Source organism: Capricornis sumatraensis, chromosome 21 (genome assembly GCF_032405125.1).
Source record: "Capricornis sumatraensis isolate serow.1 chromosome 21, serow.2, whole genome shotgun sequence".
In the NCBI taxonomy this organism is placed as follows: domain Eukaryota; kingdom Metazoa; phylum Chordata; class Mammalia; order Artiodactyla; family Bovidae; genus Capricornis; species Capricornis sumatraensis.
Window position 1 is genome coordinate 46,159,513 of NC_091089.1, and position 18,666 is coordinate 46,178,178.

Sequence of the window (18,666 nt, forward strand, 5' to 3'; positions counted from 1 at the left end):
CCTCGTCTGGTCTGTATCCCTTGAAGGGAACCGCTGTGTCTGGATGGTGCACAGAGCCAGGGCATGATCAGGGGCTTTTGAGTTGGGTCTTGGTTCTTTGTCTGAATCACTTAACATCCCAAGAAGCCACTAATTCTTATGGGCCTTTGACTCCTCGTTTATAAAATGGGGAACTTGAAGCTGAAGAACGTCATGGAATCCAGGGAAAACAGTTTTACGTAAAAGAGGTTTTTTCCTATTAAGGGAGGGATGGTGGGAAAATTACAAGAAGTGACTGTGTTTCTCACTCTGAGAGCCCTATGAGTTTGTCAGTTTCCCGGTTGTGTATAGCAGGCAGGTTGGGGTGTCAGGTGCCTGGAGAGAGCTTGAGGCTCGGCCCCCGCTGCCCGCCCTGCTCACGGACACTCACCAGGGCCAGCCCTGCTCCCTTTGCTGGTTTGACAGCCACCACGGCCATGTGCAGCTCTCACAGGAGAACCACGACTGGGGCAGCCAAGCATGTGAAACACAGGAGCCCCCTCCTGGGGGCCCAGCTTGGGGAGGGCCCCTGGATGATCAGGGCCCAGGAAGAGGAGTGTGGTGGCTGCTTCAGAGAAGCATGTGGAGCTCAACTCTCCAGAACCCTCCTCAGCCGCCAAGCCTGGCCCAGAAACCCATCCTCCAGTTGATCACTGGGTAGTCAGAAGCACAGGTGATCACCTGGACTTGGGACTTGTGTCTGAAGGGGCAGTGTTGCGGGTCCAGGCCACTCCAGGCAGACAAGGTCAGAACCAACAAGCTATTGCTCTGGTTCCAGGACTTGCTGCTCTAGCATGAATTCATGCTTTCATATGAATATCTGTTTCCAGAAGCTCATGGCTTGGCAGTGGAAGTTGCCCAGTAGCTAAATCCAAAATCTTGAATTAAAAGATTTTTATCTCTAGTGACTTACACAATTTTAACCGTCTCAGTGTGTTTCCCAGTTTCTGGCATTGCAGGGATTTTTTTTTTCCTAATTAAAAAGAAATTTATGAAATATTTTAAAGTCTTTTTGATTTTTAAGTGAAAAACACAATTTTTGGAATGCCAAATTTAGGTACTTTTTTGTGAACAGGAGTCCTAAAAGTTCTCATTTATGTAAGTATTCCTAACTCTTTGCAGACATTTTTATAGCTCCTTTGTCAGTGCTGCTTATAATACATTTAATATATATACTGAATGAAGGAAACACTGAATATTTGTCATGACTGGAAGACTCTTGAATAACTTGAGTTTCTATTTAGTGATCCCAAAGCATGTCAATGAATGAATAGCATCAGCCAGGTAGGGACTCTAATGGCTGTGTCTCCAGGCTTTCTTGTCAAGCACTTGGGGAAAAGTGATTAAAAAAACATGCTTCTCAAATTTGCGGATGACAGGAGACTAAAGGGAATTGCTGACCCTGGTGGCAGAATTGAAATTTAGAAATATAGCAATATTAAAATATGATGAGGAAGTCTCTGGTAGTTCCAGGGGTTAGGACTCCATGCTGTCACTGCCAAATGCCTGGGTTCAATCACTGGTTGGAGAAATAATCTCTCACAAGCCTTGTGGCATGGCAAAAATAAATAAATAAATAAACAGAGTGAACCAGTCCCAGAATAACACATGGTTAAGTAACTATGATATATCATTGTGATGAAATTCCCTGTAGCCACTACAAAGGATGTTTTAGTGTTCCACATTCTGGAGAAATGCTTATATTTTTAAGTGAAAAAAGTAGGTCATAAAGCAATAGGAAGAAGGCGATCCTTTTATTTTTATACTCAAAGAACAAAGACAGTATAGGTGGATGTGCACCAAAATGTTACTAGTGGCTACCTCTGAGTGACAGCAATACATAATGAGGTTTCCTTTCTTGGATTTACTTATCCATATCTTACAATTTTTCTTTTTTTAAGTAAAAAAGAAAATATCAAGATAATGAACCCAAAATAACTGTTCCTTTGTGATAAAAAGGAATAATTATTTGTATGTGTCCAGTATAGTTTAATTTTACTGCTTTATAATATTAAAAGAGTGCATCTGAGAACATATACTAAACCCCTGGCCATTTGTTTTGATACCAGAGGTCGATGAGGGGGTATGTTACTATTTCTTTCCTTACTTAGTTGTGTGATCTTGGGTGAGTTACCTAATTTCTCTGGGCCTCAGTTTTTATGTGAAGTCAGGAATTAATATAATGGTCACCTGTGTGATTTGACAACTCTGTATCACTGGGTCCCAATGTTCTGTAGTTGTCTTTTGTTGGAGGGTGTCTTTGTAGAAACCTCATGGTTGTGTCTTTGTAGGACCTGGAGTGTAAACAATAGACTTCACACTGGTCCTCATAGGTTTCATCTCTACAAGAAAGGCATGGGAAGTCTGTGGCCATAAGATGGGTTTTTCATGTTGCGTATAGGTCCCAGGATGAAGGGAGAGTGGCAGGGCCTGGGAGGAGGACAGGGACCATCTTGGTGAAAGAGACTGGCCAGCTTCAGAGCTACGTGCAGGCTATGTGCCAGGGTTTTTGTTGGTAAAGCAAAAAACTCTTCTGTTTTCTGTGTCTACACACAGCACTCACAGTGCTGGCCACCAGCCATGTGGGTGTTTCCTGCACCAGGCAACTGCGATACAGCTTGATGCAGCTTTGTTGGTTTTGACCCTTTCTGCCTGAAGTGGCCCAGACCCCAAGGCACTGCCCTCTTCAGACACAAGTCCCAAGTCCAGGTGGTCACCTGTGCTTCTGACCAACCGGCTGATCAATTGGAGGTTCTTGTGATCTCTCCTGAGATTTGGTAGACTTGCTGGAGCGGCTCACAGAACTCAGGAAAGCAGCTGAGTAATAATGTTACTGGTCAAGAAAAGCCAAGGCACAGTGGTGTAAGGAAAGGGTGTGGAGCCTGACATCCTCTCAGGCACCACCTTCCCCAGACCTCCCATGATCACCAGCCTGGAAGCCCTGACTCTGTACCCTGGGGTGTTATGGAGGTCTCATCATCCCGGCGGGAGTGGTGAGCTCACTGGCCATTTGGATGGGCTCAGTCTCCAGCCCTTCTCCTCCAACAAAGGCCTGAGGGTGGGGCTGAAAGTGCCAGCCTTCTGATCCTGTGGGTAGTTCCCCTGGCAACCAGTCCTATCCTTAGGAGCTTTCCAAAGTCGCCTCATTAACCAGGGCCTTGGCATGAACAACAAAAGACACCTTCATGGCTCTTACCGTTTAGGAAATTCTGAAGGTTTTAGGAGCCCTGAGTCGGAAACTGTGACTGAGACCAAATATATATTTCTTATGATAAATCTCAATGTCATGGTCCCAGCCCCTACCCCCATGGTTAGTGTGGCCTGGGAAATGACTTTTACTTCCTCTTTTAAGTATATTTTACTAAAAAGCCAGAGATTTCAAATTTTGTTATTTCTTGATCAGTATGCTGTAGGGCCAAGACACGCTTTGGAAACTGGAATCCTTTCTTGAACATTTCAGTGTGATTTTGCACTGTGAACTTGACCCTTCTTGTCAGAGGTGCATGCTGTGTCTCAAGCAGCTTTGCTGTCACTTTACATCTGTGCCATTTGCTGTGCTCCTAATGCTGTGTCTAGAGGTCTGAGGGCATGGGGTGCAGTGACCTGTAACCTCAGATCTGGGCTCAGCCTTGGAACCCTCTCTGGCCTGGACTGCTCACCTCGAGTGTCCACTGTGCCAGGTATGGAGATGTTCACAGTGTGAGTCAGCTGTCAGAGCATGGTCCACAGGAACTATTGCTCTATAAAACTTTCTTCCCCCAAACTATGTTTTGTTATTTTAAATTTGCATTTAGATTTTTAAAAAGTAATTATACAAATTCAGGCCTGGAGAAGGGCATGACAACCCACTCTAGTATTCTTGCCTGGGAATCCCATGGACAGAGGAGGCTGGCGGGCTACAGTCCCTTGGGTTGCAAAGAGTTGAACTTGACTGTAGCGACTGAGCCTGCATGCGTACAAATTCAGGAACTATTTTAACGTGCATTTTAATTGTAATATTTTAGAAATGCATGCAAAGAATGGAAATCATTAATATGTGGGTTATAAAAGTAATGAAAGAAAAATATAGTTTTGAGAGAAGCCTGGTGAAGACATACTTTTGTTTGATATAAAAGTAGCTGTGACATGGCAGCCTCATTCATGAGGGACAGACATGCCAACCCTGATGCAGAGGGGCCCCTGCGGAGATCATGTGGACATTATAATTGTGGCTCCCAGTCTGTTTGTTTTTTTGTGATTGTTATCTGTTACCTGTTTAGCTTTGGAAAAGTTTTAAAGTTCACATCTGCTCTGGTCAAATCCAGAAGTTACTTCCATGATCCCCAGTCTGTTTTTTTGAGGTGCTGATAATGATTATAATATCAGATATGTTGTTAGCTTCCATTTGGTTGTACATGTGCCACGAGTCAGACAGTGTATTGAGCACTGCATGTACGGCATCTGTTGAGTCTTCACAGCAGGTATTTTATATGTGAAAAAACTGAGCCTGAAGAAGACCGTGCAGCGCAGCTGGTTGACGGCAGAGCTGGAGTTTGTGACCAGACCGGTAGCCTTGGTGAGAATGTGCGATCTGAGAATGGAGGCCGTGAGCTCACAAGAGGGTATCACCACTTCTCTGAAGACAGTGCTGGCATGATAACTCAGTCTCAGCCACAAGTCTTGTTCTCCATCTCATACGTCAGTACCACAGGCATGGAGGTTATGTCGAGTGAGAGGGTGTCAGTATGCAGGTGTGTGGGTGTCTCACTGGGGACCTGTTGGCCTTGGCCCACTTGGTAGGGTGAGTGTGAGGACCCTGTGCTCTTGGACCCTGTCCCGCTGACACCCCTGTCCTCTGCAGTGGATGGTTCACTTAGTGTGAGAGACAGCTCCTCCCTTATTAATCCTTTCCCCTGGAAGGAGTGAAGTTTTGTGATGATCCTTATATAGCTTTCAAGATACCAATTTTCTATTTCTTTATGGCAGCTGGTAAAGTTGTGTCTGGTTGTGCAGCACGTTTCATCCTGTGGTGTGATTGGGACTCAGACCGCCCACCTGACTGCTGACACGTGTTGAGTCCCCAGCCCTCAGGTGACCTCAAGACCCCAGCTGATGAGGATCAGGTGTCTTGATTGGGAAGTGGTGCTGAGGTCTTATGGCTTTCTGAGATGACGGTGGCCCGTAAACCATCTTGATTAAGTGGTGACATGAGTGATGTGACCAATGCCAGTGAGGCATTTTGTCTCAGAGACGACGGAGGCTCTGGCATCTGTAGGACCCAGACAGGACAGGATGTTGAGGGACTAGTCTGTGGCCCGTCCCAGCCATGCCAAGGGAGCCTGCTCTCGGTAGTGCTGGACCCGCCCCCTCTGGAGTCCCAGTGTATTCGGCCTTCCTGCCTGCCCTTGACTGGGAGCCTGGAATGGGCCGGGGCAGAGAGTAACCCTAACTCTCCCCAGCGCTCAGACCCGCCCCTGCTCACTGTGGGACCTCAGTGTGTGGCCCCCTGGTGCATTGGTAGGGGACATGCAGGGTGGCTCACAGGGTGAAGCACGTGTACTCCTGATGGACAGTCCATGATGTGAGTTATGATCATGACAGTGCTCAGATCAGTGCGTGATGATTGAAGGTGGATTTGAGTCCTTGACCTCTGGAGCCCAGACACTGATTCAGCAATAAAAGAAAATGACTGTTAATGGCAGTTTTAGGCCAGGACTGTTGGCCTCTTCTCTTTCTTGTGGCCCATAAATTTAATGTGGTCTGATGCGCTACGAAGGATAATAAAGCACATGGTGCTGCGGATTTTAAGACTTTTCTCTGGGAGTTTTCCTTCAGTTTTTCCTCTGAAGAGTGTTTGGGAGAGAGCTCTGTGGACAGCACCCGGACTTGTTTCAGATGCACATGCTACTGTGCATCACTGCTGGACAGCACCTGCTGACCATGGAGGCGACCTGAGCGTGCTTCTATGGCCGCTCCACTTCCACATTTATCAGAAACATGCATGCAGTCTTGTTCAGTCACTGTGTCACATCTGACTGTGACCCTGTGGACGAGACACGCCTAGGTGCTGCCCTGGAGTTGACATGGAGGGCGTCCATGGCCTGGAGTGCAGTGATGGGGCCAAAGCCTGACCAGATTTGCTGGGGAGAAACAGGCCTGAGCCCTGGGAGTGGAAACATGCGAGTGTGGCTCAGAGCATTGTATTTTAGACGCGGAGGTTACAGCATGTTTGTGATGCTGCTGTGAAGGATCCCTTGGAGGTGGTATTGATGATCAGTGTGTCCAGAATGATCACTGTGTCCAGTTCAGATCAGTGTGTCCAGTCAGTGTGTTGATCACTGTGTCCAGTACTGATCAGTGTGTCCAGTCAGTGTATTGATCACTGTGTCCACTGGTGATCAGTGTGATCCCTGTCCAGAGTTCAGCACCTGTCGTTAGGATAATCATTAGAATAATGAAGAGTGAGCACCGGAAATACCAAAGGGCTCAAGTAGAGTGTCATTCTTCAACATTTCTTTTTTAAAACTCTGTTGAATTGTGGTTTCTAAGAACTTGAAGGACTTTTAGAATGTAAGGCAATAGGTAGCTTTCAGATTTTTCGGCCGGAGGATGCTGTCTTGCAGAGGAATCTCGAGGGAATCTACCTGCACACAGACTTAGCAATCCTGTGGGGACACTCACTGACCCCAAACCCCATATCCTCTGGGCCCTAGGCTATCAGAGGAGGATGCAGAGTCACTGCTTTAATCCCAATACCATGTTGACCAGGAAGCAGTTGAGAGGCTAAGAGTCTTGTTCTTGCCTGAGGAAAACACAGTGTTTAGTTTAAGAGCTGAAGGAGAAACTCTTAGATGGACTGTCTGTTCCATCCTTGGCACCTGTGGCCATGCTCCTTGCCAGAGTAGTGAGGACTCTTGAATGAATGAATGAAAGAGTGGCTTGAGGGAAAGAGTCCTGAGGCTCAGTGGTCACAATACCTGCGGGTCACTGCTGCACTTTCACCCCTCTTTCCCCTGTTGAGGCCCAGGTTTGTGCCGTGAATGCCTGTGCAGCCATCTAGTGGGTCCTGCAGGTTGGGTGTGGTCCTCAGGGATGTGCACACATGTCAGTGGGCAGTTCAGAACTCTTGTTGCTCCTCCGTGGAGCTGTTGTGAGTGGGGTGTGCAGGGTTAGTCTTGATGGATGTGTGTTAAACGCTCAGGGCTGTGCAGTTAGATCCTTTTTAGAGGCCCTAGATCCCTGGGTCAGGAAGATCCCCTGGAGAAGGAAAAGGCAACCCACTCCAGTATCCTTGCCTGGAAAATCTCATGGACAGAGGAGCCTGGTGGGCTGCAGTCCATGGGGTCGCAAAGAGTTGGGCACAACTGAGTGACTAACACTTACTTATTAAAGCCTGTAGATACAGTACCAGCCTGGTCATCAGCACGCCGTCCGGCTCTCAACATTACTCCCACACTGCGGGCCGTGGCTTTGCGGGATCTGCGCCCTCCTCCACCCCAGTGCTCTGCAGCGGGTCCTCAGGCAGGAACTGCCAGCTGGTGTCTGTGCTTTTACTGCTGCTCTTCCTGGGGGTGCCCCCATGAGCTCCAAGCCACACAGTGTGACTGGGATGGTGAGGCTGGAACTGTGTCTGGACTTCTGTTTGTATGATGTTATAGGTACTTCATTATGGTGGGTTTAGAATTCTAGGAACATTTGGTTTCAGAGATTTTTCTCACTTTAAAATAGGCTTTATATTTTCCTGATTATAAAATGGTACGTAAAAGTCAGAAGGAATTACAGATTACCAATGATCCCAGCACCCAGAAGTGTCACTGTTTGTGTTTTGGTGAGCATCCTTTCAGACTGTTTCCCATGTATTTGATACCTTGCATGTACTGATGTGCTTTTTGTTTGCAGAGAATGTTAAGGCATTCTTACCTGCTTCCATGGGTGCTTCTATTATTGTTCTAAGAAGCTAATGAGAACACTTCTGCACATTCTGTACACAGGAAAACAAAGAAAAGCATTCATACGTTCTTTCATTCAGTGCTTTTGAATGTAGAAGAGAAATAGTGCTATTTGCCAGTTCCAGTTCTGAAGGACTTTTAAAACACCTGATGGTGTTCTGATGACAGTTGGGTAATTTTTTCAGGCTGCTCTGAAGGGTACTTGGACTGGAAGTCTGAGGCAGAGTACCTTGGACTGTTCAGAACACATTTTTCACTGCTGCTACACTGACTCCTTTCTTGGTGGCAGTGAAGACTGACAGGGATTTTTTTTCAAGCAAAGAGCTCCATAACTGTGACTCTTGCTGGGCATGTTGTGTAAAGAAAGCACCTGTGCTATTATTTTGTGGGTCAGAGGTAGGGGGTGAGTGAGGTCCGGCAGGCCTGAGTGCTCCTGGGCCCTGTCTGAGCTCAGTTCCCTGGGTTCTCTAGGTAGATGGGTTCCCAGACCATCACAGCATACAGACGGGGGAGGAGAAGTGGCAGCTGAGGAGGCTCAGGCTGGCATTGACAATTCCATGCTTTGTGTTGTGCTTTTTCAGAGTGCAAATTCACCTGCACCAGCGGGCAGTGCTTGTATCTGGGTTCCCTGGTCTGTAACCAGCAGAATGACTGTGGGGACAACAGTGACGAAGAGAACTGCCTCCTGGTGACGGAGCACCCGCCTCCGGGCATCTTCAGCTGTAAGTCCTTCCTGCCCACCTCGCGCCATTCAGCTGCGGTGTGTTTGGAAACGGTAGGCGGCCCTGACCCTGGGATGTGGGAAAGATGTTTTCGGTTAAGAGAAGAGGTTTGTGTTGTCACAAAGGCAATGTTTTCTTTTAGGATAGAAAGAGGGTATGTCTGAGAGTCAGAAGTTCCTTCCACTTTAAGTGGCCTGTGTTTTGTTTGGGAGAGGCTTTCTGCTGCGTATCTGAGAAGCACTGACTGATCCCAAGAAATAATTATTGACTTAGTATTCTTCATACTGGTTTTAGAGAATTTTCGGAAGTAATTTTAAGCCACTATTTTAAAATAATTTTAAATAAAGAAGGATATATAGAGTCTGTGTTCAAGCATGTAATTAAAACAAGAAAATAGAAAAAAAAAGTTTGTTGGGGATTTCAAAAGGTTGTAATTGTGTGTTTTTTCTATTTGGTACTGGAGTGGGTTGTTTCTCGGGTAAAGCCCCAGGTTGAGGCTGTGAGCATTTCTTGAGCTGGAAGAAGGTGAAATCCAAGTACGAAGTTCATTGACTGATCTTGTGGCTTTTGTGAAGAGGAAGGAGAGAGAAGGCACCTGGAAACATGGCTGGGCGACTCTGAGAGTGGCTTGTTGCGTCCTATGTTTCACTGTGTCCTGTTTCCTGGGCCTAAGGAAGTGTGTCAAGGTCAAGGATGCTTCACAGCACCTACCCTCACCAGGGGTCTTTCTCCCTGCCTCAGGTCCCTTCCTCCCTGCCTCTCCCCCTTTCTCATCAGTATTTCCTGGTGTTTAAAGCCAATTTCCAAATATCTTTTCATTTTAAAAATGTGAACTCTTTAGTTTTGTTTAGAAGCCAAGTGAAGCTTCTCCATTTGTAAATGGCTCAGCATTGCCCAAAGACATCCGAGAATCTGTCCTAAGAGAAGAATCTCTTTTTTAAATTGAAGTATAGTTGATTTACAATGTTGTCTTAATTTCTGCTGTACAATAGTGATTCAGTTATATATATATATATTTTCCTCCTCTTCCCCATGTTGGTTTATCACAGGATATTGAATACAGATCTCTGTGCTCTACAGGAGGCCCTTGTTGTCTGTCTTACATATGCTGTAGTAGTTTGTATCCTAACAGAGGAATCTTAAGATCCTGTTGGCAACCTGTTGGTCCCTAGTGTTCAGGTATAACTAGGCTTGTTCCCCTGTAGCCAGAATGGGAGGTTGTTGACAACATGCTGTCTTATCAGAAGATGGGAGAGTCTGGAGACAGAACAACAAAGGGCAGGATGAGGGCTCTGGCTTCACGTGAACCTGGGTTCAAGCTCTTTCTTGCTTAAGGAAGGCAGCTGAACTCCTTAAGGCTTAGTGTCTCTGTGCATGAAATGGGAATGATTCCTGCCGTGTACAGCTGCTCTGGGGGTTCACGTGAAGAGTGCGGTCTGCATCATCATCCTGCTGCTTGCTGTGTGCCTGCTGCCGTCTGTCTGCACAGCTGGGCCTCCTTCACATGAAGCATGGGCTCAGGTGTCCAAAGGCGAGTTCATCCTCAGAGGTGCTGGGTGTTTCCCGCCTCCTCTGTCCCCTGGGGAAAGTCTGCTGGGGGCTGCCCGCTGAAGGGGGCTCACTGGGCCTGGCCTCTCTGCCAGCTCACAGGCAGCTGGCCTGCTTGTCACATTTGGGTTTGCCATGGCTGGTCTGTTCTTTGTGGTACTGAGGGTGATCTGGTATCAGATCAGTGCACTTTCCTCCCCTTGGTCTGTAGCCAAGAGTAGAGAGTGTCTCCTTCCACCCTCAGCTGCACAGCGAGGCTTGAGGGAGTCTGCAGGCCCCACCAGCCTGCGTCTGCAGCAGGTCGGCAGTGTCCCTAGGGGGATTGCTTGTGGGGCTGCCACTTCCTCTCCGCCTTCAGAACTTGGAATGTCACAGGACTTCTTGTCTCTAAGTCAGTTTAGTCCAGGAGAACAAAGCATGCTTTCTCCTTATTCCTGCATAAGAGTCAACTTACTCAGTCTGCTCTGTGTCTTCTTGGAGGAAACTCCCCGTGTTCTACCCTTTGATTGCACTTACGGTCAAGCACAGTGGAATCGGTTTTTTGCCTGCGTTGTTGGCTGTGGGCATGCGCCCTGACTCAGGTGTCTTGATTATCTCTCTCATTTTGTATTTGCTAAAATTTAGCATGAATTAAGGTTAGAAAGAAAATGTCACTGTCATTTGTGAGGCAGCAGTGCTAATGATAGTAGAAGCCCTTACAATAACAGCTCTAAGAAACTTTTCCTTCTGAAAACAGTTTTGGAACCTAGACTCTGTGTCTCACCTGCTCCTCTGCCTCGTTGACCAGTGGACTGAGGCACGTCCCTGGGTCTGATCCCCATGCTCTGCATATGTGGGTGTGGGGCTGTTGTGAGTATCTTGCAGGGAGAGTGGTTGGTGTATCTTTTCAAGGAAGAGGGCTATACTGTCAGCCTCAGTGTCAGCTTTTCTATGTCTTCCTCTATCAAAACATTGTATTCCTGAGCACTGAAAGTACAAATCAAACAAATAAAATTATTATTTATAAAAATAAAATTTTACAATACAAATTATTATATTTACAGGTATATGTATTAAGTGCCTTCTTTGGTCATTGTACCCAGCGTTCTAGGGAATGAAGGACAACAGATTTCATTATCAAGGTGCCGACAGGCAGATTGGGGAACTGAAACACACTCGTGCAAAGATGACCCAGCATGGACACAGGGTACTGAGCTGTCTCAGGGACTGTGGTCCCGGAGTCTACAGAGAACCATTTTGCCAGGACGTGGTCATGGTGGCTTCGCGGAGGAGGCGAGTGGGGTGTCAGGGTCAAGGATGGCAGGGTGACTGGAGGGGGAAGGCAAGCTGGTCATGTCACTCCTTTTGTCCTTGTTGCTGAAGAGATGGCCCGTGGGTCCCCAGCTGCGCGGCCTGTCTGTTGCCCTCGATGCTGGCCCTGTGCGCTGGGCTCTGGCTCCACGAACCTGCCCTTTGAAGCCCCTGTACTCCACAGCTTGTGGAGCTTGGTGCTCTACAGCTCTGGCTTCTGAGAAACAGGATTTGAGGAGTGTGGAAAGAGCTGTGTGCTTTGATGGTGTTGGCGAGGGCAGGCCCTTCTCGGTCCCCCACAGACCTCAGAGTGGGGGACTGAAGGTCCCTGTGACAGCTTTGCCTCCAGTGAGTGATAGGGTCCAGATCAAGGGCGGTGGCACTTCCGCCCATACTGGGGTCTCGATTGGTGGCCTCGGAAATCTCAAAGTGAAATGAGCCGAAGTTGGTCAGGTTCCTGGATTCAGCCAGGAAGTTAATTTCGGACTTTTCAGAAGGAAACTGTCTTTTTTTTTGCCTAGGGTCATTTAGGGTAATAACAAATTAGATAAATTCAGCACAATAAATTCTGAGCTAGATGTCTTTCTTTCCACCTTTCTCAGTTTTTTTCCAAAGGGACTAGCTCCCTCCCTGTCACCAGGCTGTGCCCCCCTGTGCCCCTGTCTGGGAGACAAGTCCTGTGGGGCTCAGGAAGGGCTGACTCCTACGGGCCCCAGAGGAAACATGACTAAATGAGGCAGCCACGCTGCCTGTCGCATCAGTGACCAGGTCAGTCTCCCAGCACAGGTTCCACCTTCTACCAGAGTGTCCCTGGCACCGCCTTCATACTGTTGCTGGCTTCTGGGGACAACCCTGCAGTTTGTTCCAACTGTAGAGTCCAGGGTGAGGCCCTGAGTTGGCAGGCTTCAGTCTCCCCTCACTGGTTGTGGCTTTTGGCAAGTTGCTTACCCTCCTTATGCCTTGATTTTCTCCTCTGTGAAATGAAGACAGTGCTAGTTTTGGCATCTCGCTCAGAGGATTGCTCTGAGGATTTACTAAAATAGTTCAGGTAAAGCAGTTAGAATAATGCCTGGCAGTTGCACCCACCACACATATCTTTACCTGACAGTACTTCAGTGTGTATTTCCTAAGAAAAAGACATTCTGATCCATAACCATAGTATAGTTACAAGGGACCAGAAAACGTAATGTAGATATAGTCCTACTTTCTGACAGGCGGCCCCATTAAACTCTCGCTGGTGGCCCGTCTTGTCTTTCCAAGTAGTTGTTCGTGTTTTCAGCAGAGGGCCTAGGATAAGTAGTGGAACAGGGCTGCGGAGGGCATGGTGCTGGGAGAGCCCTCCTTCCACTCTCTCCTTTTCTGAAATGTTGATGGCCAGGGGTGGAGCCTTCCCTCACTGCCCCTCACTTACCAGAGGGGACACAGCCCCGTTTCTCTGGCGATTAGTCTTGCGAGTTTATCTGAAGGCCTGTATCCAGGCTTCCTTAGGTTGGGGATGAGGTGGGCAGAGAACTGCCATTTGCTGAGTGCTGGCTGTTTATATGCATCTTGTCATTTATCTCAAAACCTGCAAGTCTAGAAAGGTTGCCTAGGAAACATTGCTCAGATAGGTTAAATAATTTTTTCAGGATTGGATCAAGGAACTGAACTCAGGCTCTGGGTTTTTTGGTTTTAGCTTCTAGGTATTTGGTTTTCTCATGATTTTTTTTTAATAAGATAAGATAAGAATTTACACTTCAGTTTTTAAAGGTTTGTAGGGTGAAGATCAAACAATGCATTATTATGAAAGACCATATAAGTGAGTGCCCCACAATCGTTAGTGTGTGTGTGTATGTGTGTGTGTTAGTTGCTCAATTGTGTCCGACTCTTTGCAAACCGATGGACAGTAAGGCAAGAATACTGGAGTGGATTGCCCCTTCTCCAGGGGATCTTCTCCACCCACGGAATAAACCCTATCTCCCACACTGCAGGTGGATTCTTAACCGTCTGAGTTACCAGGGGAGACAGTTGTTTATATGGCAGTTTTTGATTGATACATAGACAGTGGTATTCTTGGATTCATCCTGGATTTTCAAATAGATTCTGAAACGTGAACCCAGGAGCCCTCAGATATCAAGGGGTCATTGGTTTTGTTGAGAGGGAGTGCTGAATATGTCCTTCAGTTCTGCCCGGCTGTGTCCTGTTTATGTGTCCTGCAGGAAGTCCATTCCCCTTTCCGCTCTCCTTTCCTGCCAGGAGGTGAGAATGTGAACACCCACCTGGTGGGATCCAGTGAGCAGAGCGTGTGCATTTCTGCCACTGTTCACCCCTCTTGGCTGTGTGCACAGGGCCCCTTAGTCGGACGTGGGCTGTTAGCTCTCGTCTGGATGCCCCTTCAGACGCCCTGTGGTCAGACTGGTGCGGCCTCCACAGGGAGGGTGGGAGGTCTCCCAGAGTGCTGTGTTGCCCCAGGCAGGGAGGCTGGGGTGGTCCTGCCTCAGTCAAGGCCAGTGGGAGAAGCCTCTGGCCTTGAGCCATGCTGTCCTCGCAGCACTGTGTGTTCTTTTCACAGGGCTGCCCACCCCAGTGTCAAGTTAAAAAAAGGAAAAAGAATCCATGGCAAAACCCTTACCTGGATTGTGTAAAATGACCCAAGATGGCATTTAAAGAAGATTGGGTCGGGAAGGGCAAGCTTACCCCCCTCCCCAGCCAAGAGGGCCCCTTCACCTGCTCCTTTGGTTTGTGCCTCTGTTTCTCCAGATGGATTTCTGATCAATTAAAATCTTGTAAAGTCTTGAAACGCAACTCAGCGTTTACAAATAAACAAAGGCAGAGAGCAAAGGAAGGGGTTTCAGTAAACCCAGGCACCCTTTCTTCCTGCTGTGACACTAAATTTACTGGATGAAAACAACCTCTTAAGATTCACGTTTTGATTCTGTTACTGCTTTCCTGTGTGCGGGCTGTCCCACTTCAGATGAGATTTATCCACTTCTTTAAATATTTAGTAGTCTAGCGTGGATGTTAATGACAGTCTGGCAGTGCTATTTTGAGAACTGCAACAATGATAGTAATTTTCAGTGTCAGATTCCTGCTTTGCAAGGGGAGAGCGGGCGGGGGAGGGGCGGAGGCGGAGACGCGGCTGCAGTCCTAATGGAGTTGCCTGCCGTCCGCGGGCCTGCCAGACAGATGGGTCATGAATACTGTCTAGACGCCCTGCCTGCGGAGCCCGGTCTCTGAGGACACGCACCGAGACGCCGGCTCGAGTAACGGGAAAGTCAGGGCAGGCTCTGTGTAATCAGACAGAAATCAATGCGCGCCGGCTTCCTGCGGGAGGGGGAAGCGGGCGTGCGGTGGGGGAGAAAAGATGCGCTCTTTTTCAGGTCAGTTTTGTGCAAACTCGGCTAGTATGGGCGTTAGGGGTGCGAGCTGAGAGAGGTGCAGAGGATGGCGCTGTGGACTTGGGCCGTCCTCCACCACCGGATGCGGGGTGACCGCCCCAGACCACCCGGGCCCTGGACAGCAGGCCGCAGGTGCGGGACCGGTGGGTCGTGTGTATTGCTGAGTCCCATGCTGCTCCGGTTGACACTGTCTGCCCTGACTGTTGGTTTCTAGAGTTTAGTCTCTTAATTATGGAAGGTTTTAGAGACTCACCTGGCTGGCTTTCCTTCCTCCTGAATCTCTGAGCACTTTGCAGAGCTAGATCTTGTCATGGCAGCGCTAGCTAGTGGTGCTAGAGGCAGGGGGGTTGAGCCCTCAGGAGCCCACTTGGCCTCGCAGGGACACGGGCACCTTCCGAGGGTCACTTCACTCAGGGCCATGTGTGGGGCTTACAGGCTGGAAGTAGTGCCGTTTCTACCCAGAAAACACTTGGTCTGAGTGTGGTTGAATGGGGCAGGGCATCCACAGCAGGAGCCCACTTTGCTCCACTGGGAGAGAGAGGCCTGGGTGCTGGACTTTAAGTCTATAGCCATGCATCAATATTTGCCTCAAAAAAATTACCCAGAAGGGTCTGCCATAAACCTTGGAAGGGGCCCTCTTTGAGGAACTGCAGAAATAGAGGTGAAATTCAGTCATCACAGTATGTGTCCTGTCCTGCAGAGGTGCAGTGACCCCATGGGCCTGACCCTAGAGTCAGCCACTTGGACTCTTTCATTAAGTTACGTCTCAGTGCAGACACCCGGCAAGGCTTTTAATTTGGAAAAAGTCTTCCAGCAACCTAAATTTAGCAATAATTGTTTTTTCGCTCCTTCATCCATTCTTCTTGTGTCCTGAGAATGAACAACAGAGGGGAAACTAGATGGTTTTTGCATCTTCCTGCCTGGAAAGGAAAAGATCAGAGAGGAAAACATCTTGTAGCACAGGATCTCTAGAGAAGGAAGAATCAGAGCTCCAGGCAGTGAATGGGCCGACCTCCCAGAGTTGCTCTCAGAAGATCTTCCCAGGCATCCTCAAGGCACTGCTGTCTTTCAGAAAGTCTTGTCTTTCCCTGAACTTCTTGCCTGCGTCCTATCAGCTCCATGGAGAGTGTGAATCTCCCCACTTTGGGCAAGCTGAAGGGAGTGATGCCAGCTGACGACAGCCTGGGCGTCTGGAGGGTGAACCCCAACACACTGGTTCTGTCCATATCAGCAGATGTGGTGTACCTGAGTCAGCTCCCCTGGGCTTTCCTGGGGGAATGGGCTGGGACAGGGGTGTGGCCCCCTCCCTGGGGAGAAGCCCTGCCTCAGGTAGACAGCACCTGTCCTGAAGGAGTGCCAGGGCATGTTGCTTCCTTTCTTCACCTCTCCATCTTCACTGTAGTTTCTGTACTTCTTTACTCATGTATTCTAAAAATGGGAGAAAAAGGAACTTGACCTAAACCTCTGACCCTTTTCTCCTTAGATCCTGAAGAGGAGGGGAGGGCACACCTTGTGGGAAGGCGATGCCAGCCTGGGTGCTGGACTTTAAGGTAATGTTCCTGGGAAGGCGCCTACACTGGCAGGGTCTCCTACCTTCTGGGCTGGAAGCAAGCGGCTCTCCATGTGGCTGGAGGCGTGTGTGGCTGAGCGAGGCAGAGACAGTAATGTCCCTTCTTGAATTTGACATAGTTTCCACAGGACAACCAAGAAAATGCAGCCCCTTCCTGTTACATGTGCTTGGGAGATAGAAATGCCAAGTCTGCTCCTTGGGGAGGCGACTGGCCTGGATCCAAGTTCTTAAAAGCCGGTCTGACCTTAGAAGACGTCCTGGGGCACCTTCAACCCCATGAGGCTGCAGAAGCCCTGGTGGCTGCCTCCTTAGGCCCTTGTGATTTGGTGTTTGCTCTCATGTCAGGACCTTTAAGCTGGAGTGACAGGGACAGTGGACAGTGCAGGTAGCATCTCCCAGAAAAACCAGGTGCCAGAAATGATTCATGTTCAGATTGTTGAAAAGAACAGGACAGGGAGCTGGAGAGTGCTCTAGAGAAAATGTGTTTGGGTGGTTACCTGTAGAAAATGGTGTCCTGAGTAATAGCAGCACATCCTTTGGGGCTATCTTGTGGAGAGTGTTTCTGTGACTGTTGGGTTTGTGAGGAGTATAGGGTGCAGCCTATACAGGGAAGGTGGTGTGGGTGCGGGGGTGCAGTATGGTCTCCATCTAATGCTGACCCACTGGCCTTGAGAAGATCCTCAAGGTTTTGGCAGTTTCTCCAGTTCTGGGTGTGGGACAGCACTGGTAGGTGGTGCCCGGGCAGACCCTGTTGTTGGGGTTGGAGTGTCTTGGAGAACTGTCTTTCCCAAGCAGCCTGACAGGTGGGGGAATTGGGAATTGGTCACGAAAAGCCAGCTTACCTGGAGATAAAGGCTGATTTTAAGGAGTAGTACTGGAGAGGTAAATTGGGGTCAGAGTCTAGAAAATCAGGATATAAGGTGTTCTCAAACAGTTTTTATTCTCTTTTCTGAAGGAACTCATTGAAGATTTTTGAAAAAGATTTATTTATTAATTTGATTTTTGGCTGCACCAGGCCTTCTTGGCGGCAGGGTCTTTCTCTAGTTGTGATGCGTGGGCTTCTCACTGCAGTGGCTTCTCTTGTTATGGAGCACGGGCTCAGTAGCTGTGGCTCCCAGGCTCTTGAGTGCAGGTTCAGTAATTGAGGCACATGGTCTTAGTTGCCCAAAGACGTGTGGAATCTTCCCAGACTAGGGATCAAACTGGTGTCCCCTGCACCGGCAGGCAGACTCTTAACCACTGGACCACTAGGAAGCCCTATTGAAGATCTTTAAGGAGGCAAGTGAGGCTGTGAGACGAGGCAGTTAATGTGGGCAAGTGCTAAGGAGCACCAGCTCTGAGCCCATTTTACAGGCAGGGGAACATTATGGAGGGGGAGCCCCTGGAAGGACTAGCCTTGCCCATGGAGCAGGTGGGCTTTAGGTGAACTTGAGCTGCCTAAGGAGACATAGCAGTTGGGAGGAGGGATTGGCTTTTCAACAGATTTTGAAAAGAGTCTTATTGCTATGATGATTATCACAATAAAATTTTGAAAGGAGTGTGTGAAAGCACATCAGAAGATGGGTGGATGGGTAGTGAGAGCTGCCCCAGCTCGGGGGAGCCCCCTGCCTGCCTGCCCCTGGCAGTCTACGAGGCTTCCACATGCTGCAGCTACCAAGGCAGCTTGAAGTGGGCTTCACGGCCCCTTCCTGTTCTTGCTGAGAGGATGGCATGGAGGAAACCCCAGCAGTTTACAGATTTACAGCCACCAGGACAGGCTGATGCGGGGGTCTGTGTGTGACCCGGGGTGTGTGAAGGGATGCAGGAGGCCAGTGCTGCTGCCCTCATGGTTCAGGGAGACTGGGGGGTGGGGAGCAGGATGAGAGATAGACTCTTTTTCTCCCAAACCTGGTAACATGGTTTCAGCGAAACCCTGACTTTCCCATCTCCAGCCTTACCCAGGTACGATGGACTAAGTGTAAATATTAATGAGCACAACAACAATAAAACTGGCAGCAGAGCGAATGAAGTGGTCTCCTGCAGTAGAAATATTTACCCGATATGTCCTGCCAATGAGAGAGATTTTGGCATTAAACCTAGACATTACCTCACTCTCCTGGGCAGACAGCCGACTTCAGTGCTAAGCAAGTCTGCAGAGTGAAGAGCTGCGTGTACCTGCCTGATTGGCTGCACAGCCCAGACCCTGGTGGGAAGTGATTTCTTTGAGTGTATCT

The 18,666-nt window shown here is 48.6% G+C and overlaps 1 protein-coding gene across 1 annotated transcript in view; it reads left to right on the forward strand.

Moving 5' to 3' along the window:
- LDLRAD4 (low density lipoprotein receptor class A domain containing 4) overlaps positions 1–18,666 on the forward strand; it is a 53,909-nt gene that overhangs the window by 494 nt on the left and 34,749 nt on the right. The window contains 1 exon segment of the mRNA XM_068993773.1: positions 8,528–8,668. Coding sequence (XP_068849874.1) covers positions 8,528–8,668 — 141 coding nt within the window.